The sequence below is a fragment of the Chelonoidis abingdonii genome, chromosome 4 (genome assembly GCF_003597395.2).
Source record: "Chelonoidis abingdonii isolate Lonesome George chromosome 4, CheloAbing_2.0, whole genome shotgun sequence".
In the NCBI taxonomy this organism is placed as follows: domain Eukaryota; kingdom Metazoa; phylum Chordata; order Testudines; family Testudinidae; genus Chelonoidis; species Chelonoidis abingdonii.
Genome location: NC_133772.1, coordinates 127,131,071 through 127,157,473, shown reverse-complemented (window position 1 = coordinate 127,157,473; position 26,403 = coordinate 127,131,071). Strand labels below are relative to the sequence as shown.

The 26,403-nt window shown below is 39.5% G+C and overlaps 1 protein-coding gene and 1 long non-coding RNA gene across 4 annotated transcripts in view; one reads left to right on the top strand and one right to left on the bottom strand.

Moving 5' to 3' along the window:
* PAPOLA (poly(A) polymerase alpha) overlaps window positions 1-26,403 on the bottom strand; it is a 98,329-nt gene that overhangs the window by 41,125 nt on the left and 30,801 nt on the right. For 2 of the 3 annotated variants that reach the window (XM_032769493.2, XM_032769494.2), the window contains exons 2-12: window positions 20,342-20,515; window positions 18,059-18,125; window positions 16,481-16,562; window positions 15,819-15,928; window positions 15,373-15,426; window positions 13,709-13,820; window positions 10,207-10,296; window positions 9,963-10,101; window positions 7,558-7,630; window positions 5,829-5,949; window positions 4,778-4,862 (exon numbers count right to left, since the gene is read on the bottom strand). In XM_032769493.2, coding sequence (XP_032625384.1) covers window positions 4,778-4,862; window positions 5,829-5,949; window positions 7,558-7,630; window positions 9,963-10,101; window positions 10,207-10,296; window positions 13,709-13,820; window positions 15,373-15,426; window positions 15,819-15,928; window positions 16,481-16,562; window positions 18,059-18,125; window positions 20,342-20,515 — 1,107 coding nt within the window. Of the gene's footprint in view, window positions 1-4,777; window positions 4,863-5,828; window positions 5,950-6,636; window positions 6,699-7,557; window positions 7,631-9,962; window positions 10,102-10,206; window positions 10,297-13,708; window positions 13,821-15,372; window positions 15,427-15,818; window positions 15,929-16,480; window positions 16,563-18,058; window positions 18,126-20,341; window positions 20,516-26,403 lie in introns of those variants that run through there. The other variant, XM_032769495.2, reaches the window with a different exon arrangement.
* On the top strand, window positions 432-6,474 carry LOC142046788 (uncharacterized). The gene is made up of 3 exons (XR_012655835.1): window positions 432-1,677; window positions 2,526-2,639; window positions 6,143-6,474. It is a non-coding gene; the product is annotated as an uncharacterized LOC142046788 (long non-coding RNA).

Genomic DNA, 26,403 nt, shown 5'->3' with positions numbered 1-26,403 from the left:
CACTTTGTGCAAGTGAAAGAAATACAAATAAAAACAAATATACAGAGTGCAGCCATAGGGAAGTCTGATGTTTTAGTCACAATTACCTTATTTCTCAAGACATAGGTAGATGACTGATTTGATACACTGGTTTGAGTATTTTATCAAAAAGGTAAATATAGCCATGAAATGTAGTAAGTAGTGTCAACTTTAAGAGTTTTTCCAAACAATTTTTCCTGAAGCTTCCTAAAGAGTCTTTTCCTCAGGATTTACTCTAGAATAATCTTTACAGGTTTTCAATATATTGAGTCAAAAATCTCTAACTGCATAAAACTCCAAAATATTTTTAATGAAGGAAGAACTAGAATAGTTAAGCTCAAGGGAAGTGAACGGTCAAGGGAACTTCATTTAAAGACAAGGACTGAATTAAATTTTGGTTATTTTTTTTTTTTTTTAAAGATTAATGGAATAATAATTTCAAGATGATCTTGTAAAATGATCTCAAAAGCTCCATTTTACATGCCTAAGACCTGAACCTGCAAAGATTTAGCAACGTAAATTTATACACTGAATAGGTTTACTCACACTTTGTAAAATTAATGCATATCTAAATCTTTTCTGGATTGGGGCCTAATTTTTTAAAGACAGGAAGATTAGGGGCTGTATCATAGCATATTTCATGGTTAAACATACTGATATTTTTTTTAAGTCAGTGGATAAAGAAGACTGTCCAGAAAATTGTGAGGTCAGTCTACAAGTCCCTATAAATGTAACTTAAAACCAATAGATCAGTGTAAGGTATGTGCGTTCATATTGATTGGTCTAAGGGGAAAAATGGGCTAAAAGTATTCTGGACTAATACAATTCAAAGGCTTGTACTTTAAGAAATGAAAGGGGGTAATGGAGGAAGAAATTTATTCTCTTTTTAAAGTGGCTAAAATGAAATTTTACTATAAGATTCATTTGGTTATGTTAGTATTATCATGAAGCACTTGATGCTAAAATGCTCTGTCTTAGTAAACAATTTTACCCATTTTTAACAATGTACTTGTGAGTAAACACTAATAAGCCATTTAAATTCCACAGAACTAAAACACTACTTAGAAACGTGCAATGTCAGTTACAGACAGTAACTGATTCTTTCCAGAGTGTTATTCCACAAATTCAGCAATCTTATTGCACAAAAATTCATGCACCTGAAGCAGAAAATGAGGTTCTTTTAAATATTACTACATTATCTGACTTTATACTGTTACGTAATTTTAATACCAACTCCTCTTAGTGAATACTAGATTTTTTAAATTGTTCTACTTGACACACCAACAGAATCTCTCTCAATGGGAAATGAACCTTACTCATAGAAGATTTTTATAGTGAAGTGGACATATTTCCAGGTATTTAAAAACACTCATTTTCTAGTGGTTTGTTGAAAGCTGCTCTTTAATGGAGCTTTAAAGGCCTTTAAGAACAACTCTGTGAAAGTGGCTTGATAAATCTAAAATCCTTGCTTGGTTAGTGAAGGATGTTTCATATTCTGATTATAAATCTCAAACAATTAAACCATAGTTACTGAAATCCAGATTTTAAATAAACTCAAGTCTATTAACAATATTTGTTTACACAGAGTCAGTGAATGCAGGTTGGAATTGAGGAGGAGAAGGGAGGGAAAAATCAAGATAACCAGATTTTGTGATTAAGGTAGGATTTTGTGTTGCATAGCAGGGTGAGAAATAATTTCATCACAGGATATCCAGTATTTCCAGCTTTCCAGTGAGAGAGTATTAGTTTCCAGCCACTGGTGCTTCACAAAACATTACTCCTTACAAACTGTCATGGGTCCTATGACTAATAGCAAATAATCTTATTGTAATTTTCAATACCTGATATTCTTACATAATCTTTTTAACTTTACAAGATCTTTGTTGCTTTACCATGAGGTCAGAAGAAAATAATAATCCAGCTATTACAATAATTTTTTAGCAGTGTGACCACTACTGGGAAGTACAGTATATTCCTTTCAGAAACATTTGAGTTTTCCTCCATTATGCCTCTTCCTGAACAATTTTTTTTTAAAATCAAGACTACTGAATGAAAATTTAGTGAACTGCACCCCATTTTTAATATCCATAATCACATAAAAAGCTAAAAGCCATACATCCTATTGTGCCTCTTTCATTCAGAATGTTTTGGAAAAAATATTGTAATGAACAATTGAAGGTACCCATCCAGACTTGCCTACTTTAAATAAGGTTTCTCCATATCTAGGTTTAGTTATATTTAGTCAATAAATGTAAGTCCTATTATGTGCACAAGATACATTAATAAGTAAAGTACCTCTTTAAAGTTTTCTATATTTATTACAACTGGTATTATTTACTAAAGTTTGTACAATGTGTTTAAAGTCATTGTATATGTATTTTATTACCATACACTTTTTTTTTTTAAACTCTAAAATGGAAAGAGTCTGAACCATTTCACTTTGTCATGTAACTAAAGTCAGATATTACACCATGCTGGTAACTTTTTGTTTGTTAATTTTTGTACAGGCACACAGTCCAGATGTGATGTTTTCTGTTGTCTGCTTAACACAGTTCTCCCATCTAGAAAATGGAAACAGTAACAAGTGCAAATAGCCTGAGCTCTGGCCTCTCAAATTTGAAGCGAGTTTGGTCAATTATTCAGACAAATCAGACAATCTTTTCTATTTCAAATCCCCTGCAATTCAGGATATACAGTAACCCCCAAAGTTCTCTAGACTATTTGGAATCCACTTAAATTAAAAAGTCATTTGGGAAAAATTAACTGTCTATTCTGCTGCTGATGTATTGTTTACCAAGGCAATTCTCATTAATAGTGATGCATGTATTTAAATCTATGCATTTATGGGTAAGAGTCAAACAGGTTTGCTAAATTATTTTAAAAGGTGAACTTCAAGGCAGAAACCATGTCATCTTGTGTTTTGTACAGCACCAAACATGTTTAAGTTTCAGCAATAAGAGGTTTGAACCGTACAAGGATAAAAACAAGGTTGAAAAAAAAAATAAATCTAGTTTTCAGATCAAAAGGTTTGGCCAAAGTAGCCCAAGTTTCTTATTATTTATTATTACAGATAATGCATTTGTATTTAGAGTTATTAAAACTGATTAATCAAAGTTTTAGAAGACCAATAATTCTCTTCTATACATTGTAATTATTACTTTCAAAGTCCTCCCAATTCTGAATAATAATAGGCTTCCATGTACCACTCCATAGTCAAGAAATTGGAAAGTGAGTCTTTTTAAGTAGAACCTACGAAGTTTGAGCACTCACTGATTGCAGTGACTATGTCCATTTCTGTGCTGCTGTAATTACTGATGCTGGTGCACATGCCAGGATATAAAACTATATTAAACGGGTCTTATTTCAAGTGAACTCAGTCCTGTTAGCATCTGTTACTTTCAAAACCAGGAGAGAGCATTTGGCAAACTGGAAAGGGGTGTACTTTCAGCCTTTTTAGAGGGTAGTGCTAACAGAGTGCAAACAAAAATTCACTTTATAAAAAAATGAAATCACCTTAATGAAATCCATTAAAAGGTTTCAAACTGAATCGCCAAGATACAACATAAAAGCTGTTCATGTGTTTTAAAACTTTTATCATGCAAAAGATACAGAAACAAAACACAGACACATTATGATGGTCATCAGTCTTTTTTTAATGGGGGAAAACTGTATATTTCAATCTTGTTTGATTAATACATAACCACCCAAAACAGGAACAGAATGGCAGAAAATATTTAATCTTAACTCCAAAAGTGGGTCTCCAACAAAATTGAGGGCAAATAAAATGTAGTCCATATAGTTTAATAATCTGTATTTATTATAAATTACATTTTCCAGCAAATTCAGTATACATTTAAACAAGCTTCTCCCCTACAACCACAACATACCAGTAGGAACCCTTAAAATGTCTGTTAAGCCTCAAGAATTCGTTTCGTAGATTTCTCTCAAAAATAAATGTTTAAGGGTAAAAATTCTGCAAGTCTTTTCCCTAATGTAAAAACATTACATGGCAGTTAGAAATAAACTAGCTGCAATAAAGATTAATATATTCTGAAGCCTTGATTGATCAACTTTATTTCTTATTGAGGAAAAACTAGTAAAAACTTTACAGTCCATCGAGCTGCCAGATATACTAAAGGATACATTGTATTATTAAAATTTATGTTGTTTACGATTATGGTAAAAGATACATCTTTCTAGTGGAACAGTCTTAAATATCTACTTTCCAGGGCTAATTTCCTCAAAAAAATATTTTCTTTGTGGAGAGGCAGACTTCATTTTACTTTACTTCATTTTGGGAATCTATCGACAATAGTAGCTCATTACCACCACTTAGAACATTTCAGCAATTGGTCAAACCAACTTCTAACTCAAGTATCCTAGTTTTAACCTAGTAATTCTATAGCTCTCCAGTAACATTCTGCATATCTGATCATGGTCTATCAAGGTGGTGTTCAATTATACTATGGAAAAGAAGAAAAGCAGTATAATCATGTAACTTAAGTTACTTTAATTTTTGATAAGAAAAAGGCAAAACTGATCTCAAAATTAACCAGGAGAAACACTCTCCAACAAAAAGGACAACTTTCAGGTTTGTTTTGTTTTGTTTTAAAAAGATAACACTTTAAAGGTTTCTAATGGAAGTGTTCAACCATACTTAATGCTACTGATGCAAGTGCCTGTCTATAAAATACCATTAATTTTGTTTTGTAAATGATAAAAAAACTTAAACATGTCTGCCATGCCATAAAATACATACTTGTACTTTTGAAAGAAGTTTGGAGCTTCAAAAAGTTTGGACCACTCTGCCTTACTCAGCAAAATTTCATCTGTGATAGCAAGACCTGAATTATAAAAACACATTTAAATCTTTTTCACACAGTTGATCCACACCAAGTATCCACAAAAACAGTCCATAAGCTACACAATGGTTATTTCAAGTTAACTGCTAATTTGCTTTTTTTTAATCCAATGGTCTTCTCTTCCAACAAACTTTGCTCCCAGTGATATTTTGTATGTATGGTAATCAGCTACTCAGTGTGTGTTGTTAAAAATTTTCTTACAAGGTTAATTGGACCAGACTATTGTGTTGCAAAGCTCTACTACACCACCAGAGAATTTTATTCTCTCCTGGTTCTTGTTCACTTTCTTGGAATAAGGCTGAACATGCCATAGAGGAAATGTGCTAAACCCAGGAAGGAGGAAAAGGTTTTCCTTATAGGGCTTAAATCCTCTTCGGGATGAGGGTTACATGTTGCGACAGATGACTGTTAGAAATGGGAGAGTAAGCACAACACCATGATGAGAATTATCAGTATTTCCCCATGTGCATCAAGGCATCATCTGTCTCAGCAAATGTCCTTTGACTGTCAGAGGTTTAACTCAATTAAGGAAAGGTACCATTCTCCCAATTTTCTTAAAGAGCTATGCATACTGCCTCTTTAGCACCACTAGCACCTGTGAGCAAAGACGACAGAATTGCACTGCAGTCTTCCACATGGTAATGCAGACTGTAAGACCACTGATACAGCCTAGAAAGAACCAATTGTCAGGCTATGATTCCCACTTACAGAGAATGTTACTTTCCAATTAATAATGATCAATTTCTGGAAGGAGGAAATAGGAATTTTTATAAATATTCTATTAAATTTCAAAGTTACAGACAAAATATGAAGCAAAGATGACTGACTGAATCAGTCGTTTTAGGAAGGACGCCTCTTGTCAACTAATTATTCTAAAACAATGTTGTGCCTATGATGGAATTATTTTAAAATCTTTTGCAATATATAAGAGCATAAGATAATACTTACCTTGTTTAAACTCCTCAACCATGACCATCCGTGTAGAAACGGACACATTGTAGGTAGAGTTCTGCTGTGGGTATGCTGGTGTAATTATAGGCATAAGATGGTACCTATCACTGGGATTTACCTATATATAACAACAGCCAATCAGTTTTCTTCAAGCACACACAAAATAAAAAAATTTGGAATTCTCTCTTTGCTAAAATGAATCTTAAATTCCAACGTAACAAATGAGATCGCAGTATACAAATTAGACTGAACAACTGTGAACAGAAGTTGAGAATACTCAAGGATAACATCTTGTCTGCATATTCCTACAGGTAAACTATATTGTGGAAGTTATTCCAAACTAAAATGGAACAGGGAAGATCATAAACTATCTGCATGCCTCACTGTCAATACTGGGTAGTTTTTAAAGCTAAAAAACACCAACTGAAATAGATCAGTGGTGAATTTATTATTACATCTGCAACAGAAGCTGTGATCATACTGAAACACGAGTACCTCGTTACCACTTGAGCACCTTGGACACTTTCAGAGAAACAGCTGTCTTGAAACCCTTTGAAATATGATGTATGATTTATTCCTATAACACTACTGAAAATAAAGAGCCAGTCTAAGAGGAAAGGCTCTGTGCATCCTGAGAGAAGCAGCACTTGTGTTAATATATCCTTTATTAAAAACCAGCAAATGGAGAAATAAAAGAAGGAAACAGCAAAGACAAAACTACATTTAAATAACGTTAAGCTAGTGATCTTGTGTTTTGTCAAGTTGTAAATTTAAAGTTAAGGTTGAAACCCTGTCCTTAACTTACCCTGTTTTGTTTAGCTACTACAGCACATATGGTTCGTAACATCACACACTGACCTCAAACCCCTACAACAGGAACAATAGGGTGACTTAAGAACATTGTTTTAATCTTACTTTACATCACAACCCAGACGCTATTTAAATGTAGACTTTTGTCAAAGCAAGTGGAAAATATATTTTAAAAACATAGGTCATCCAGTACAGTCTTCAAGCCTATTGTGCTCACACTGGTCCACCCACCGTAAGAACCCTAAATAGTACATTTCCCATTTGACAATACCATCTATTTACACCTTAAATAATAATAGTTTTATGTTTAACATAGGATGTTATTCTGAGTCCTTGCATGTTTTTCGTCTTTTAAAACTGAAAAATATAAATGATGGAGATACTACGAAGTAGAGAGGTCAAAATTATGGTAACTGAAAGAAAGGCAAAGTTAGTTTTGTTTTGTTTTTTAATATTTGTATTCCCCTCTGGTCCAAACCACAAAGGACATATTATTGCAAAATTTACAACAAATACACCACAGCAGTTAAAACACAATTTTGAAAATAAATTAATCACCCAGAAAGTGAAATGTCGTGAAGAAGTGTGATCAATGTTCTAACAAATTGCTTTAGTGTATGCATCTATTTATATAAAAATTGTACAGGGAGCATTTAGCAAGCATTTACTTAGATCACTTTCTGCTAGTAGTATAATTAGTGAAAAATCTGGAGTTTAAATGTAGTTTACAGAACATAAACTCAAGTTCTGCGCAATACAGAAGAATTGCAGATGAAGTTACCAAAAAGAAAATGTAATATCCACACATCAAGTTCATTTATAATCTAAAAAATAAAGTTTCCCTGGGTTTCTTTAAGTAGATGATTTTACTCTACTGTACAATGTAATTTATAGGGGGAAAAAATAATACACTAACCCTTGGGTCCCATACAGGCAAATTAAGATTGCATTCTTCTGGCTGTTTCAATAGCACTGGATTTGGCCATTCCCTGTTTAAAAAGATTGTAGCACTGAATAAGACTAAAGGACATGATGACTTATTTTGTAAAACATACAATACGTTTGAATGTGATTCTTCTTCATTTTGCCCTCCTGGCTCAGCATCAGATGATTTCTTTTTCCCCCTTGAAGTCAAGTCAGTCTACTGTCGGTTTTCAGTTGCTGAGCTAAAGACTTTACGTGGATTTATAACAATTTCCTCCAACACATCAGCACAAAGCGCTTTCTGTGCCTCTTAATTAAGGGAATGAAACAAACAAGTAGCTGTAAAGTAAATTTCTTTAAATTGCTCTTCAAATATACTCAGACTTTAAGGTCAGAAGGGACCATCCTGATCATTTAGTCTGACCTCCTGCGCATTGCAGGCCACAGACCATTGACCACTCTTGTAATAGATGCATAATCTCTGGCTGAATTACTGAAAGAATCACCTCTGAAAAGATGTACTACTAATTCTGTTTTCATGCTAGTTCTGTTCATTGACAATCTAGAGAAGAAACTATCAGTTGTGACTACGGTACATTGCTGTATGATTAGTTATTATGAACTACATGCACTAAATTTTAAAAGGTTTTTCCATCCAGATTATTAAAGAAAAAGCATGCCGAATGAAACACTTTCTAACTGAAATGCAACAGTTCTTCTCTTCAAGATGCCCTTAACCCTATAGAGCACCGCCAGTTAAGAAGTACATTTACCAGTCTAATAGCCACCAATTAGTTTTTTTAAAATTAGTATTATAAAAATGACAGTTACCCGCAATGGGGTTTCTCAATATTTGTGCATTATGCTCTTGGGTAATGCACATGATTAACAGTTTTTAAAGTCCTCACATAAAACTGGCAATGCATATGCTTTGAGTGTACAGTACCCCATAAACAGGGAGTTTCAATCAATATGCTGAATCAGCATCGTGTGACATGAGGTCAACAACTTGTTACTTACAAATCAAACCCCTACAAATACAGGGCCATCAGACCCTATGAAGCCACTGGACTTTCAGAAAAAGTGAACTGTAATAATGGTCTTCATATTAGCAATTTAAAGCATACATGCTGAACTTAGTATCTAGTTGTCATTTTGTACAAGGATTTTAGAAAGTTTCCCTCAACATCTCACACAAGGGACCACATAGCTCAAAGTTACAGATACAATCCTTGAGGGTAATTGTAGTCAACTATTCTCTGCAAGTTACATGTTTTGCCAAATTTACTTTGTATTTTGATGAACAATTCCCTTGCATACTACCACCATTCCCTTAATGTATATTCTGAGACAATAATTCTTGAACATTTTCGTGCTTTTTCGGATTTAGGACAATGCAAGGGTCACATCTGAGAAGTGACAGAGGTCCTGAGTTACCCCACACATTTTAAAACCTTCCAGTTAAAAACCTGCAAAATTTTACTTTTTGTTTGTGTTTTTTTTAAAAGGTTAAAGAGTACGCCTCTACCCCAATATAATGCGGTCCTTGGGAGACAAAAAAAATCTCACTGCATTATAGGTGAGAACCTGTTGTATAGAACTTGCTTTGCCCCCCTCGTTCCTTGTTTCCTGACCGCCCCCTCCAGAGACCCCTGCCCCTAATCACCTCCAGGATCTCACCCCCTCCCCAACCCCCCTGCTCCCTATCCCAACTGCTCTGACCCCTACCCACAACCTCTGCCCCCTGACAGGCATTCACTGGCAGTGGGAAGCGGAGCAACATGGCCCCAGCCTGCTCCACTCCGCCACCTCCCACCCACGACCCTCCACTTCCCGCTGCCGGTGGGTGCGGGGAGGTTGGGGAACAGATGACCTCCGCACTCACTGGCGCTGGGAAGTGGAGGGATACGGCCGCTGCCGGTGAGTGCGGGGGGATCCCTTTCCCCAAGCCCCTCCCCCCGAGCTGCTCCCGGCCCCCCACTAATCCCCTGTGCCAGTTTGGGACTGCGGAGTCCCCAAAATTGCCCCCCCACAGCTCCTACCTCCTAGACTCTGGGGGGAGGGGGGGAGCCTGACTGCCCCCGAGATCCTCTGCCCCTTAATCCAACCCCTCGGCCCTCAGAGAAGCGTGTCAGAGCTTTGCCGCTTTTATGCAAACCCGCGTTATATCGAGTCGCGTTATATCGGGGTAGAGGTATAGCATGTCATATAACCTTTAACAAAAGGCTATGTTTTCTACCTTACCATATAACACAATTCACTAAAACAGAGGCAGCAATATTCTTTGTAAACTACCAACTTAACCTGATATCAGCTGAAGAAATGCCATAGAAACAAGACTAAAATTCAGTGTCTACAAACAATTTTATTTTAGTGTAATCTAAAATTAAAACATACCATTTAGAAAATACCAAGAAAAATTTATGTACAAGAGTTGATGCTATTGCATTTGGATAAAGCTGGCAAGTTCTTGCTACTAACATAGCCCAGGAAACACCACCAAGGAAACCTAGTATATTGGAATAGATGTTGTGGCCTGTTGATGCAGGGGAAAAAAAGACAGAAGAAGAGAGTTAGTCATCATCATCAGCCATCACTGATAAGAATTTATTGAGAACCTGTTTTCTGAGACTAAACTTACGTTTTGCCCACAGTTTGATAGCTCTCAGTGTTAACCTGAAGTTGTCGATGTTTGGTACTAGATGTAAAATTTCATCGGTTACCCTGCAACCTGGCCAACAGAAAGCACCTGTTATCTCCAATGGTTAATGATAAAGAATCTGCCCTCACTCCACCTTCAAATCTACTAAAGATGAGCACAACAAGAAATTACATTTCAAACTTGGCTCACTTATGTTTTGAATGGGAAAAGGGTGTTTGCTTTTAATACATTTTCATATGCTTTTTATTATGTTGTACAGCAGCAGAATTTTGGGGAAGAAAGGATAATTCATAAAAAAATTAGGACTGTCAATTAATCGCAGTTAATGCATGCAATTAATCACAGTTATAATCTCACTTTTAAACAGAATACCAACTGAAATGTATTAAATATTTTGGATTTTTTTTACATTTTCAAATATATTGATTTCAATTACAACCCAGAATACAAAGTGTACAGTGCTCACTTTATATTATTTTTTATTACAAATATACGTACTGTAAAAATAAAAAAATTATTCAATTCACCTTATGCAAGTACTGAGTGCAATCTCTATGGTGAAAGTGCATTTTACAAACGTAGATTTATTTTTGTTACATAACTGCACTCAAAAACAAAACATTATATAACTTTAGAGCCTACCAGTCTACTCATTCCTACTTCTTCTTCAGACAATCGCTCAGACAAACAAGTTTGTTTGCATTTGCAGGAGATAATGCTGCCTGCTTCTTGTTCACAAATGTCACCATAAAATGAGAACAGGTGTTCGCATGGGAGTTCCGTACCTAGCATTGCAAGGTATTTACGTGCCAGATAAGCATGAAAGGACATACAAATGTTTAACGTATCTGGCACGTATATACCTTGCAATGCCAGCTACAGAACTCCATGTAAATGCCTGTTCTCACTTTATGGTGACATTTGTGAACAAGAAGCAGGCAGCATTATCTCCTGCAAATGCAAACAAACTTGTTTGTCTGAGCAACTGGCTGAACAAGAAATAGGACTGAGTGGACTTATAAGCTCTAAAGTTTTACATTTTATTTTTGAATGTAGTTACTTTTTATACATAACTCTATATTTGTAAGTTCAACTTACATGACAAAGATTGTACTACAGTATTTATATTAGGTGAATTGAAAAAATACTATTTTGATTTTTACAGTGCAAATATTTGTAATAAAAATATAAAGCGAGCACTGTACATTTTGTACTGTTTTAATTTAAATCAATATATTTGAAAATGTTAAAAATAAAAAAATATTTAAATAAATGGTATTCTATTGTTTAACTGTGCGATTTATTGCATGATTAACTTTTTTAACGGCTTGACAGCCCTAATAAAAATTAAAACAACATACAAAAAAGGGAGGTACCTGCACAACAGCAGTATATAAACACAACAGAAATATGAAGAGCAGAGATATTGCACACTGACTTCTTATAACTAGGATCAGATATTTAAGCAATTTCATTGCTATGGAATTTGACATAAAATTGGACTGCAGAATATAAACAATCATGTTGAAAAATTAAGCTTATAGCCCTCATGGTTGTGAAATCTTCCAAACATGAACCATTGCAGTGGTGAGTTTGCAAAGGAACAGCCTCAAACAGCTCTGAGAGATATAAACAACACCTCTACCCCAATATAACGCGGTCCTTGGGAGACAAAAAAAACTCACTGCGTTATAGGTGAGACCATGTTATATCAAACTTGCTTTACTCCCACCCTTTCTTGTTCTCTGACCGCCCCCCTCCCTAATCATCCCCACGATCTCACCCCTACTCAACCCCCGTCCCCGACTGCTCTTATCCCATCCAGCTCCCCACCGAAAGGCACTCACCGGCAGCAGTGGGAAGCAGAGCAGCACAGCCCCAGTCCACTGCACTCCGCCAGCTCCGGCTGCGGCACTCCGCTTCCCGCCGTGGGTGAGTGTGGGGAGGTTGGGGAAAGGATGCCTCCCCTCCCCACCCCACTCACCTGTGGTGGGAAGCGGAGCGACGTGGCCCCAGCCCACTCCGCTTTCCATACCCCGGCCCCAGCTATGTCGCTGGGGGGCAGTTGGGGAAAGGTTCTGCACTCACCTGCCCGGTGGGTGGAGCGAGGTAGCCCCAACCCAATCCACTCTGCTTCCTGCCGCCAGTGAGTGCAGGGAGAAAGGACATCCCTGCCCCCTGTACTCACCTGCGGCAAGAAGCAGAGCACTACGGCTGGGAGCTGGCAGAGTGGAGCAGGCTGGGGCCGGGCTGCTCCACTTCCACCGCTGCTGGTGAGTGCGGGGGGATCCCTTTCCCTAAGCCCCCTCCCCTGCTAATACCCCGGACGACTCTGGGACTGAGGGGTCCCCAAAAGTGCCCTCCCCCACAGCTCCTTCCCCCCCGATCCTCTGCCCCTTATCAAACCTCTCGGCCCTGGCCTGGCCCGACACCCTTAACACGCTGCTCAGAGCAGCGTGTCAGAGCTTTACCGTGTTATATGCGAACCTGCGTTATATCGGGGTAGAGGTGTATACCATTAACTCAGTGGAGTACCAATTCTGAAGCTTACGGATGCACTATAGTACTAACTTTAACTGCTTCACCAATTTTAGCTAAACTCCTCTAGTTAATGTATGGTGGCAACTATTGCTGTTAAACTCAGGGAGACAGCTAGTTGGTGGGAGCCAGGAGTTCAAGGCCCCTTCACAAGACATTTCACACAAGAAGAAGGCACAATGGTGCCGAAAATTTGAAGGCCAACTAAAATTGACTTTAACAGAACAAGGAATACTGTCCTGATTACATTTTTATTCCATATTTAACCTAATAAAATGCCTATTTTTAAAATTTATTTGAAGCAGTCAGAAATTCCAATTTGCCACAGAAATAAAAGAGCCCTCACTTCACATTTTATATCTATTTTGTGACAAAACATGTGATCCCGGGTACAGAGTTGCATTATATAAAAATGCAATTTTCATCTACACTAACATTTTGATATATCAATGAAAATGCTTATTTCACACCTCAGAAGTTAGATCAACTATAAAAACTTGCCAAATTCATTGAAGGTCTGACAGCACCTGGCAAGTAATCCTGATACTAGGTAGGCCTCAAATCAATAGTGTTTTGACATTCTTAATTTGCCACGGAAGAGACTGCTTATATATATATATATATCATGAATAAGTGACTAGTGCTCTAGGTGAGACCTCCACAACCAACCCAATTTGAAGTTTCGAGGCTTCGATGTTTAAGACACGATTTGACAAGGAGGCATAAGAATCTAACAGAAAGAACAGCCAATTTTTCAATATGTCATATCATAGTATTGGCTTGCACAAGTTACTTTAAATCTAGGCAAGTTGAGCCACCAGGAGTTCACTTAAACTTTGCAACTCAGCTACATACCTACTGTACTGCCTCTCTCCCCTACATCCTATTAGACACTAACTTGACAGAGAAACTGATACTTACAAATCCAAAGTTTTATACATACCGTTAAGACTTCGTATGCATCTAATGTCTAAATTTTTAAGTAGGCTATCATCTCGAAGGTCCAAATCCTCAGGAATAGTCTGCAGTGCTAATCTTGCAAACAAAATATCAATCTAAAAAAAAAAAAGAAAAAAAAAAAAACAAACACCAAAAATTGACTTTTAACCCTCAATCAGTTAGTGAATTATTTTAACCAAGTTTTCTATCACGACAAAAAAACCACTTATTCCCTTTATGGTAACTAATCTCTTTCCACAAACTAAATGGCCTAAGCCTGAATGTGTTTACCACTAACAAACGTTAAAGAAATGCGCTCACCATCCGCCCTGCTTCCTATGATATTACCTCTAATTCAACTCTAGGATGTAAGAAACGACCCAATTCATCCAACCTGAAGTTGAATAGGGAAACCGGTCTGAGACAATTTTCCTTGCAAATACCATTGAATTGCAGAAAAGAAGTGAATGATTTGCCTGGCACTGAACTTGCATTGAGAGTTGAGGCTGAGCGTCAGAAATCCCAATAGCTGCTGCAGGTTGGGGCACTGGTATTGACACTCCTGCTGTAGACTCTGGCTTTTGTATTTCTTTACAGATGCTATTACGGAAAATCTTTCCAGCTGCAGGAGGAGGAAATCACTCTCTTCTTGTAACTCATAACAAGGGGTAGGAGAGAGACTTGACTAGAAGGGATACAGGATGAGGGAGCATAACTCCAAGCTAAACCTGGGGGCAGGGGGAGGCGTTGTGATTCAAAAGAGCAAAAGATGACAGGGTGTTCCCATGCAAAGGATTCTGAACCTCCTAAACTATCTGCCAGTGGATAACCTAACCCAGTCAAAGGGATTTGATAAGAGATCTCTGGAAGCAGAGAGTTGGCATATTATCAACAAAGGAAGCTAATGGGTTGATAGGTGGTCATACATCTTTTAAGAGATGTAAGCCACTCACTTCTGTTTTTTCAGTAACTAAGCTGAAAATGCCATATCTAAAATGTAAATCTAGATATAAATCTAGCAAACTATCTTTTACTGTTTTCTGTTTTTAATAAATCTTATCTTGAGTTCAATTGCTTGTGTCCATACAATATCCCCTAACAAAAAAAAAAAGTCCTGCAATTTGAAAAGAATAGTGCTGCAAGACAATGAATTTCTGGAAACTCCCACCATCTCTGCTAAGAGGCCTAAAAAAAAAGGCAACCACCACTTGCAAAAAGTTGTGTTTCATTGAAGTAGGCAAGCAGAAAGGGAGAAGCCAAAAGACCAAGGCAAAGACAGAACGTGGCAGTGTAGTCAGTCAGAGATGTTAAATGGAGTTTGAAAATATTGGGACCAAAAGGATCACCTTGTTCTCTTTTACCAAGAGATTTAATTTTTGAAGTAATTTTGGTTTGAAGACTGGATAATTAAGTGTTAATTTTTGCTAGTACTCGTTAAAAAAACAACATAAGAATATGTCATTGACTTGCAGACAGAAAGTACTCTATTAGTACTAATACTTGCAACATTCAGAAGGCAGCCTTATGTGACTGGCAGTTCACACAAGCAGTCGCCTTGACATATAACTCTAACAGGAATTACACACACATCACGGGGAACCCTAAAAGTGTTAACGTTTTGATTATGACTACAGTAAAACCAGACTCAGACAGCTGGCTAAACCTTACCTCTATCCCATCAAAACACAATTTGATAACTGGGACAAACGCCTCTTCAACAGCCTGGAAAAATAAATGTTCAATATTATTTTCAATATGGAAAAGAGTATCCACAAATAACACAATGACAAATTTAAATTACTACAACCTTAGAATTTATATTGACATTTCTTCTCCTTCAGACTCAAAATGATTGCAATAAATAGAAGTAACTGACAAATCTTAATAGACAGCAGAAGTTAGATGCTATCATTTTAATAGATAAGTTATAGCTATTTTCAGTTTATGTCAACTAAAATCGTGATGTGAATCCTGTGGGAATTGACTGCAGTCTTTCCTGCTCTTAATAGATGTAAACCAGTTTTGCTTTACTTATTTATTCTGTATTTTTTCTGTTCACTAATTTTACATCATCGTTTGTGTCCTAACAATCGTTTGGTAGAAGACCAACATACCCTTAAGTCTTTTACTTCTTCCTGTAGTTTCAGTTTTTCATAGAATGAGGTGAAAAAGTCACTCCTGTCAACATGCCTTGGTGCAACACATAATGCATCAATATCAGCTCCTAAAACACATGTTCATAAACACCATGAGGCTACAGACAAATACATAGAGAATACCAGCAATAGCCTACAATATAACATTCTATCAACAAAGGAAAATGCAATAGTCATCCTTCATACAGCTATAATCTAAGTATAAGATATTTCAAGATGCACTCCAAAAGGAACAATTAATGTGTCTTTACAACCTCTGGACACATTGAAAATACCTACATATATCTCTTTGGTAAGGGAGGTTTACAACAGTTTTCAGTAACTCTACATTAAAGTCCTGAGAATCCAGATATACTCATTCCTCATACAACAAAATTATATGCATCTCTTTGTAACTTAGCCCTTTTACCTCCCAGACCTTGAACAAAAAGGGTTCCAGGATCTTACTTTGAACTGACTCTCCCTCCTCAAGGCATCAAATGAAATCATATACTTACTATGGCCACATGATACTTCAAAATAGAAAATAACTTTTCTAATGTCTTACATATGACATTTTATAAATACTTCATTAAGTCAAATACATAATTTTGTTCCATAAGCAGCAAGGTAAATTTTACCTTTTGTGTGCACCCCTAGTCGGTAGGATCCAAAAGTAAAAATTTTTCCTCCAACATTTTCTATTACGGATTGTGGAAGATTCTAATGGAGCAAATATACAACTAGTTATTGTATAAGCAACAGACATTCAGACAATGGACAAAAGTTACAAGAGAAAACATAAAAATGCAAACAAAGAAAATAGGTGTTAAATTGCATATATTAAAGCTTATTCCTGTTATGATAATTTGTTCTCATTTTAAATAAATACACCAATAGCTAGAAGTTATCCAATTATCAACACTAGGTCACAATAATGGAATTTGGTGGAAGACAGAAGTAATAATTTGATACTCAGGAACCATGTATGATGTGACAAATATATACTATAGTGCTAGAAATTCGATGATGCTAGTTGTAACCATTCTATTACTTCGGAATCAACGGTCGAAAGATGGCTTGTGGACACAGTGTTCTGCTTAAGCTTGCTGTAGTACCCTATTCAGCACCTCTGAGAGACAGGAACTCAGTCTATTGCATAAAAACTAAGGTGTATCTGATCTAGTATGCATGAAACCATTAATTATGTTTATAATATTACACAGTTATTTCTTTCAACTGTGATTTACTTCTAAGAAACTTACTAAATATAAATGTATCCAAGACAAAAATCAACAAGATGGGCAAGTATAATATTTAAAACTACCAAAATCCATGCAACCTAAGCCCCACTTGCCAATTTTGGTTTTACATTCATTTTTCACTTTTATTTTAAGGGTTTTCCTCTTCAGTTTAAATGTAGACATTCACATAAGGAAAACCAACTATACAGAGAAAACAGTAATATCAATTACACACAAAGTAAGTTGAAAAAAGGCTTTTAGTTACAGTCATCTTTCATCTTAAATATATTATGTAAAAATTCAAACAAATGTGATTTTCAAGTTCGTATCTCTAAGAACTAGAAAATGAGAGTAGCTTAAAAAGTATGGCCCAACAATTTCAAAGAGCATTTAAAAAAAAATTAAAAATCCATTACTGCACTAAGAAAGTAACAATGAAAATTGTAATTAGGTGCCAATTTAAGTACGTTCTGAAGAGTTAAACTTCATAGGAAAAGTTAAAATAGCTCAATGTAAACTATAAGATTTTATATTTTGCTCTATCACAATATATATTTATCTCAGTCTCAAAAGAACTTTATTACTCCCAACCACCAGTTCCAATGATCAGATAAAAAAGTGTGTTGATAATTTTAAGCATGAAGTTAAAATTCAGTTTTTAATAAGAATATGTAATAAATTCCAATTCCACTTGAGTAGATGAATAGCTTCCCCCTCCGATTTGAAAACTAAGCAGCAGCTAAATATAAAATCTCTCAACATCCATTAACACAGAAGTTTCAGTCTTGCACACCTATCTAGTAAGTGTTTACTAGAAGTGAAATCAAGAATATTAATCTTACTTTTATCTTCTAGTGAGATAAGACTCAAAAGATTAAGTGAAATATCTCTCTTGAACTAGAAATACATGCTGGAATTATCTTGTATGCAAGAAATTTTAATAAAAGTAACTCTACAAGGAAAATACATCCATACCTTGATTTCACTGATTTCCTGTATCCATTCTTTTACGAGATTATTTAACTTTCCCAAAATTAGAATCCTGTTGATACAATATCAGAATTCACAAACAAAAAAATTATAGCAAACTAATGAGCTTTACTAAGATTTTGATCACCATCACATAAAAAGGTAAATAGGGTACACTGGAAGTTAACAGCAGATCTTACCTGTTTTAAAACAGCTACAGAATTGAATACATTCTGCAAATATTTCCACTATTTTTGTTACTCCAGTTGAACAAACAAATATTTCAGTAATTTGAGCCAATAAGGGCTCTTTGGGATACACATATGAATGAACTGTACACAGATTTTTAAGTGTGTGCATCCCAAAGATGTGAACTTTCTATCATTTGCTCAGGTTCACATTTTCTGCAGCAATGAACAGTAGAAAGACTTAAGTTTCAGAAAGTTTTAACAGGAGATGTATACGCAGGGATAGGCAGCCTTTCAGAAGTGGTATGCTGAGTCTTCATTTATTCACTTTAAATTTAAGGTTCCACGTGCCAGTACAGTAACTCCTCGCTTAACGTTGTAGTTATGTTCCTGAAAAATGTGACTAAGTGAAACAACATTAAGTGAAACCAATTTCCTCATAAGAATTAATGAGAGAGAGAGAGAGAGAGAGAGAGAGTGTGTGTGTGTGTGTTTTCTCCCAGGGAAATTTTTTTCATCAGACAAAAAACTATATATTATATAGATATACACACAGTGTACGTTTTAAACAAACAATTTAATACTCTTCACAGCTATGATGATTGTGAAGCTTGGTTGAGGTGGTGACAGAGAGCGGAAGAGGAAGGAATATTTCCCAGGGAATGCCTTATTGCTAAATGATGAACTAGCACTCGGCTGAGCCCTCAAGGGTTAACACACAGTTTTACATATATTATGGAGATATACCTATTTCATAGAACTGGAAGGGACTCTGAAAGGTCATTGAGTCCAGCCCCCTGCTTTCACTAGCAGGACCAAGTACTGATTTTGCCCCAGATCCCTAAGTGGCCCCCTCAAGGACCGAACTCACAACCCAGGGTTTAGCAGGCGAACACTCAAACCACTGAACTATCCCTCCATCCTCCCAGCTGTTGTTAATGTAGCCTCTCACACAAGGCAGCACAAACACAAGGGAGGGGAGAAGGATAGCTGAGAGAGACAGACATACACCTTGTGTATGGGGGAGAGAGAAAGATGCACACTGCCCTTTAAGTAAGGTGACCCACGCTTAAGTGCACTGTCTTTTTAAGTGGATCAGGAAGTTGAGAAAGCAGCTGCTGCCCCAGGCTCTCTCTGTCCTCCCTGCTCTTTACGGACAAGGGATAAGTGTGGTGCAGGAGCAGAATGGAGGGGGACACCCTGACATTAGCCCCCGTCCTTCCCCCTGCACAGCAAGTAGGAGTCTCTGGGAGCAGCTCCAAGTCAGAGGGCGGGAGCAGCACATGGCAGTGGGGGGAGGGACTACTGAACTGCCGACTGATAGCATGCAATTGCTAGCCTGCTGGACGGCTGCAGCACAGGGAACTTAAGGGAGCGAGGAGCTGACAGGGGGAAACTGATAAGGGGGATGCCGGTCCACTGTGGTTACAAGCCCCCACCAGCTAGCGGCAATGGGCTGCTCTTCCTAGAAGCAGTGGACAAAGCAGGCAGCTGCCAAACAACTAGAAAGGAGAGTTGCACAACTTTAAACGAGCATGTTCCCCAATTGATCAGCAACGTAACAAAGAAACAACGTTAACCAGGACGACTAAGTGAGGAGCTACTGTAATACATTTTAATGTTTTTAGAAGGTCTCTTTCTACAAGTCTATAATATACAACTTAACTACTGTTGTATGTAAAGTAAATAAGGTTTTTAAAATGTTTAGGAATCTTCATATAAAATTAAATTAAAACGCAAAGCCCCCTAGAACCTGAGCAATGCGAGTGCCACTGAAAATCAGCTCGTGTGCCGCCTTTGGCACATGTGCCATAGGTTGCCTACCCCTGGTATAGAGGAAAGCAAATTAGAGTAATACTAGAAGAGGGAATACATAAACTAACACTCCCAAATACAAGACTAGCCTTAACTTAGGAACATTAAAAAACTGTTAAGAGCTCTGAATTCTGAGGGATTTTTCACTGATTCCTACTGTTGAGGAGAAAGAGTCCAGACTCTTCCAATAATGTTGTTAATTTTGAAAACTAAATTTAAACATGATTTTTCATTTCACTGAAATACACTTTAACATTAGAAAGCAACTACTGTAGCATTCACTCACCTGCGCTGCAGTTCCTCTTCTTCTTCAAACACACCAAAGGGCTTTAGGGTATCAATTAATTTCTGGGTAAGTATACAGTCAATCTCCTTGGGGGAAGCCAAACTGATAGGTGAGGTAATGCCATAATGCTTCTGTAGTTGCTGTGTTTGTTGTGATCCCTGGGTTGTAACTGGACTAAAAGATAATTAGATAAAATTACTGTCAGAAACATGACAAATTCTATTTTCTTTCATCATCGAATAATCCGCACAAAGACAGATCACCCCATAACCAGATTAAGTTGTCACTTTAAGGCGAGTTTATGTAATGATTTTAATCTACTCTTGATCAAGGAGTGATTATTTACTGTGAAAAGTTACTATAAATTGTCACTTTAGTCAGATTTGCTCCCTAAATACTTTAAAAGTAAAGTACTTTTGAAATAAATAGAAAATGGTTGAAAACAAATGCACATGTCCACCAGTATAATTAAATTGATTTTAAAACAACTGTAATTAAACTGGTGCAATTTGTGTGCATGGACAAGGCCACAATGACGTTAAGAATGAGAGAAATTTGCCATCAGAAACAGTTTTCAGATAAGCAAATGAGGGCAAATGTGGTCGACCATGTACTTAAGAATCAGGAAAAAAAATACAACTTCAAAAGAATTCTACAAAACAAAATCAAGAACCTATTAATAAAATTTGAACGGATTATGTGGAACAGTTTATTATTTTAAAAGAAGATCAAGTTTTATTACATAATACAGAAACTATTTGGTAATTGAATTATAAAGAAAATCCTGAAATATATAACCACCTTTGAGCACAGATGATTGAAGTTCATATGAAGACAACAGTCACTCAGATTAAAATTAGTGAACAGAATTAATATTTTTGACCCAAAAACTGTCATATCTAAAGAACAGAACAATGAGCAGTGAAAAGATGTTTTGACTAAAAGATTATTCTCAGGAACATATATGAGCAACAGGGTGGATAAAAATCCATCTTTTTTTAAAAAAAAATTGGATTTTTAAAATTTAAAATCAGATTTTTTTGGATAAAATGCTTTTTCAGGAAAAATCTATCTAAAGCTAGTTTTAGATAAGATATAGCAGTGGTCCCCAACCTTTTTGTGGCCAGTAGCACATGCATGTTTTCAGAAGAGTGTGGCGGGCACCAACAATTTTGCAAGGCTTATTTTGTATTTGTACATTAAATAATACAAAAATCATCAAATTTAGTATAACATAATATATGAATCCAGAGAGAAGGTGGAGAGAAGTTGCGAGAACAGAGAACACCGGCGCCCGCAGCCCCGCAGTTTTCTGTTCCCGGCACGCACGGGGCTGTGGCTTGTCTCTCCTGCTAGGCACTAGGTGGGCTCCACGCCTGCTGGGAATAGAGAACACTGCACTCGCAGCCTTAGTTCTCTGTCCCTGTCAGATGTGGGGCCGCGGCTTCTCTCCCCTGCTGGGCACTATGTGGGCGCACATAAATGCCCCAGTGGGCGCCATGGCACCCGTGGGCACCATGCTGGAGACCACTGAGATACAATATAGCTCAAAGATATCTCATCATGGAAAAGGGATTATAAATTCTAATTCTACAGTATATTCATGTAATGTTTAAGAAAAGTTTTGTAAACGAGTTCCAATAGTTCATGGATTAGGGATCCAATCTTATGGAGTTCCAGGGGCTTCTGTATAGATTATTTAGGTTAATCTTTCTATTTACCCAATGGGACTCAATACCCAGTCTAGAAGATAACCCCAGAAATGCTTACTTTTGCAATTCTCGAACTATGGATTTGTGTCTCCAAAGATAACACGCTTGTTAACAGCAAATAAATAAATAAATATTTAAAGGTGAGAAATAACAGACCTCAGCTGTCCCTCTACAAATTTGTGTACACAGAGTCAATCCCTTACCTCTCTCTAAAAGTGTAAAGTTTCAAAAAGTTTAATGAACAGATGATCATTGGGGGCAGAATAGATCTGGTCAAGGAGAAGAAGTCTGGAGACAAATGTGAGAAGGGAGGGACAGGTAGTAGAAACAAAAAAAGACGGTTACTCACCTTTGTAACTGTTGTTCTTCGAGATGTGTTGCTCATATCCATTCCAGTTAGGTGTGCGCGCGCCACGTGCACGTTCGTCGGAAGATTTTTACCCTAGCAACACTCGGTGGGTCGGCAGGGCGCCCCCTGGAGTGGCGCCGCTATGGCTCCGGATATATACCCTGCTGACCCCAGCTGCCCTTCAGTCCCTTCTTGCCGCTCTCCGACAGAGGGGAATGGAGGCGGGTTTGGAATGGAATATTGAGACAACACATTCGAAGAACAACAGTTACAAGGTGCAGTAGCCGTGCTTTCTCTCTTCGAGTGCTTTGCTCATATCCATCTTCCAGTTAGGTGATTCCCAAGCTTATGTAGGCGGTGGGTGTCGGAGTGAAATATGGCCGATGTAAAACTGCTAGCCACTTTGCAGTAATCTCCTTGACTGTTGATCCAGAGCATAATGCGAAGCAAGGTAGTCGGACCGAGGACCATGGAGGCTGCGCTGATAAGAGTCTCGTGGGTAGGTCACACGATCAGCAAGGCAGCAGATGAGCCTGAGCAGACTGGTAGAGAATGCATGGTGATGTGTTTGGGGAACGGATGCTGAGCCAAATATATAAAAGTTGGCGGGTTGCACGTCATCACCAAGATGAGATCCTCTGAGAGCGAAATCCAGGTAGGCCTTCCTTCGGGCTCCGCTACTGCGACGAGAGTTGGGCGGTTTACAAAAATGTTTTTCGCGCTAACGTAATCGAAGCGTTCTACCAGACGTCCAGGGAGTGCAATGTTGTCCCTCTCGCATTGAGCTCGTGGTTAACATGAAAGGCCGAAACCACCTTAGCGAGGAAAGCAGGTGTGGTCATAACTGGCACCCTGTCTTTAGAGTGAACTCGTCACCACTCATTTCACTGTATGGCTGCGCTGTCTGCGTTGTGGCTCGGGCCAACCCTTCCGTCGGGGCGCACGCTGAGCCTTGCGTTCGGGCCGGCTGTGTGGGTTGCTCGTCCGTGCCGTGGCGCTTTTGCGCGCCTCGCGTTGTCACCTTCCCTTCCGCTTCCAGCTCGCGCCTTCATACTCTTGACTGCACTGTTCTGACTGGCCCAGGTCCTCACCGCGCACAGGTTTGACTTATGGCCGACCTGTGTCAGCGGCCTTTTATACCACTTCAACCACCGCAAGCACGATCGTAGGAACACCATACAAGCTGAGCTCAAAGACCTCGTCTGGCCCGAGTGTACAGCTACGAGGTAAAGGCGCCTAAAACATTAATATCTGCAGCAAACAGGTCGTCTAACCGCACGAGAGTGGAGGAGACATACTAGTACGAGTTAGCACCACAGGTTGCATGCCTCCCGGTTGGGCTGCTGGGCGGCGTCACTAAGGGTGTATCGCTGCAAAGCCTTGAGGGAACTCGAACACCCTAAGAGTGTTGAGAACACAGCAACGACTCCTTGAGCCGGATGAAGTTAGAGAGGCTGCAGTGTAACCTCTCGGCAATCGAGCACAGCTAGGCCCTGCTGCTCTGCAGTCACAGGTAAGCCAAAATAGAGGGGATCGAGACTCAGGCAGCGATAAGATTAGCATGTGCGCACCTGTAAGAGAATAACGCCTTCCCACCTGGCCAGGTACGTTGACCAGGAAAGGCTTTCCTGCTATCGTGAAGTCCACTGTAGCGGCCAACACCACAGGTGCGAAGAGAACCACTGGCCAGGTCCGGGCCGGCGAAGTCGCCGCCAGTCCCTGAGGGTATGAGGTCTGTGAGTGGCAGGGTGGAGATTGGTAGGCTATGTGAGGAGGCGACGAGAGCCGGTGGCGTAGCTCAGCACTGCTGGACCACGCTGGAGTGTCAATGATCGATGCGTGCCCGCCCCTCGCGCAAGTGTGAGCAGGACCCATCGAGCGGCCGCGAAGGTGGGAAGGCCATAACCCACGCGTTTTGGCCTCATCACGTGCATGAGGACAGCATCCAAGATCAGTCCCGAGAGAGAACCTGGATAGAGCAGAAACCTCAACTTTCGCCTGTTCTCGCGGTAAGCGCAACACCCCATATGTGGGAAAAAACATGCCCACTCTGGCAACAGAAGCTTATCAGATCAGGCAGCGCGAGCCTCCATCGAGACACAAGACCTGCTGAGCTCGAAGCGCCATCAAAGGAGAAAGGACTGCTACAGATTTATCGAGTGCGCAATGGCAAACAGTCCAGAGATGGATGGCCCTCCTGAACAAAAGGCAAGAGGACATTCTCTCCAGGTTGTTTAATGCATACATGGCCATTGTGCTGGCTGTAAACACTGAGACGCCACGGCCTCGCAGCTGCTGCTGGAACCCCTGGCACGCCAGGCAGACTGCTCTCATTTTCGGACATTGATGTGGAACGCCAGCTCCTGAGAAGACCAAAGGTCTTAAGCTCGAAGGTTACTGAAGTGAGCACCTGAGCCGAGAGATGACGCATCCGTCGTCAGGGACAGTGAGGGCTGGGGCGCATAAAGCGGCATCCCTGCCCGCACCAGGGAGGGAGTTAGCCACATTCTAGGGAGCCTAGGGTGCTCGAGGGAATGGTGACTAACGTGACCATTGGGCCCCTGCCCGGGCGGTATGCCGATTTGAGCCAAACTTGGAGATGACAGAGGCAGAGCTTAGCGTGTTTGGTTACAAACTAGCAGGCAGCCATGGGACCCGGGAGACCAAGACAAGTGCGAGCCGAGGTCGTTGGGAAAGTTTGCAGACCTCGGATGATCGGTGCCATCGCCTGAAACCGTGGCTGTGGTCAGCAGGATCCGGCTAGCTCGGAGTCCAGGATAGCCCCTAGGAAGTCCAACCTCTGCGTGGGAACCAGAGTGGATGTTTCCATAGTGATCATCAGGCCTAGACATGTGAATAGGTCCCTGACGATGCCCACACGCCAAGTGACTCATGTCTTGGAGTCTCCTCAGATAAGCCAATCGTCCAGATGCAGAAAACGCATATCTGACATCAGCGGAGGTGGGTGGCGACTACGGCCACACACTTGGTTAATGCCTGCGGGGCTGTAGAAAGGCCAAACAGCAGGACCGTAAACTGGAAGTACCGATGGTTGGCTAGAAAGTGGAGGTATCTCCTGTGAAAGTACGCGTCCTTCATATCGAGGCGGCATACAGTCTCCAGGATCTAAGGACAGGATAATGGTTCCCAGGGATACCATGTGGAACTTCAACCTTATCATAAACTGGTTGAGTCCTCGTAGGTCTAGGATAGGTCTGAGACCTCCGTACAAGTCAGGGATTAGGGAATAAGGGAGTAATTGCCCCCTTCGTCCATCGGCGTCTGCACCTCTTGTAAGAGGAACTGCGCCCAAGAGGAGTCCCTGAAGAGGCACAGAGTTGGAACAAAGTGGAGGTGGTACCCATACTCCACCATGTGTAGGGAACAGTGAACTGAAGTTAACTGGGACCAAGCCAAGAGGAAGTAGGAGTGGGATCCCGCCTGTAACCGGTACGCAGCCCTCAGGCGCACCTTTGAAAGTTCGTCTTTGGTCCCTGGTCATGATTGCGAGGGGCCGCGATCTTGGCCCTCTAGGGGTCCTGACGGTCGTCTGCGACCACCTCAGCCGCGCTGTCTGCCGAAGTCCGATCTGTGGCTAGGCACAGAGTGTGGCCGTGTGGCTGGGGACAGAAAGGCCTGCAGTAGGTCGTCGGCGTACGCACGCCCAGAGAGAACGCATTAGGACCCTGTTGCCCTTCAGACTTTGCAGCCTGGGGTTCATTTCACCGCAAAGAGGCCTTTACCAACAAATGGTAAGTCGTGACAGGTCGGAGGTTTGAAACCTGAAGCCAGGAGATGCTCCTCGGGATAACGAGGCCTGGAGAAAAGCTCTGGCCGCCTTTTCCCTTCCTCCAAGAGGGAAGTGAACTCTTGGCGGGAAACTAGATGGAGAAGCTCCATAACTTTATTCACCGTTATTCAAGTGTTATGATTATAGGGGCTAAGCAGGGCTTATTGATTTGCCACGCAGGGCTATAAGGCCCTTGCAGAATACACCTTGC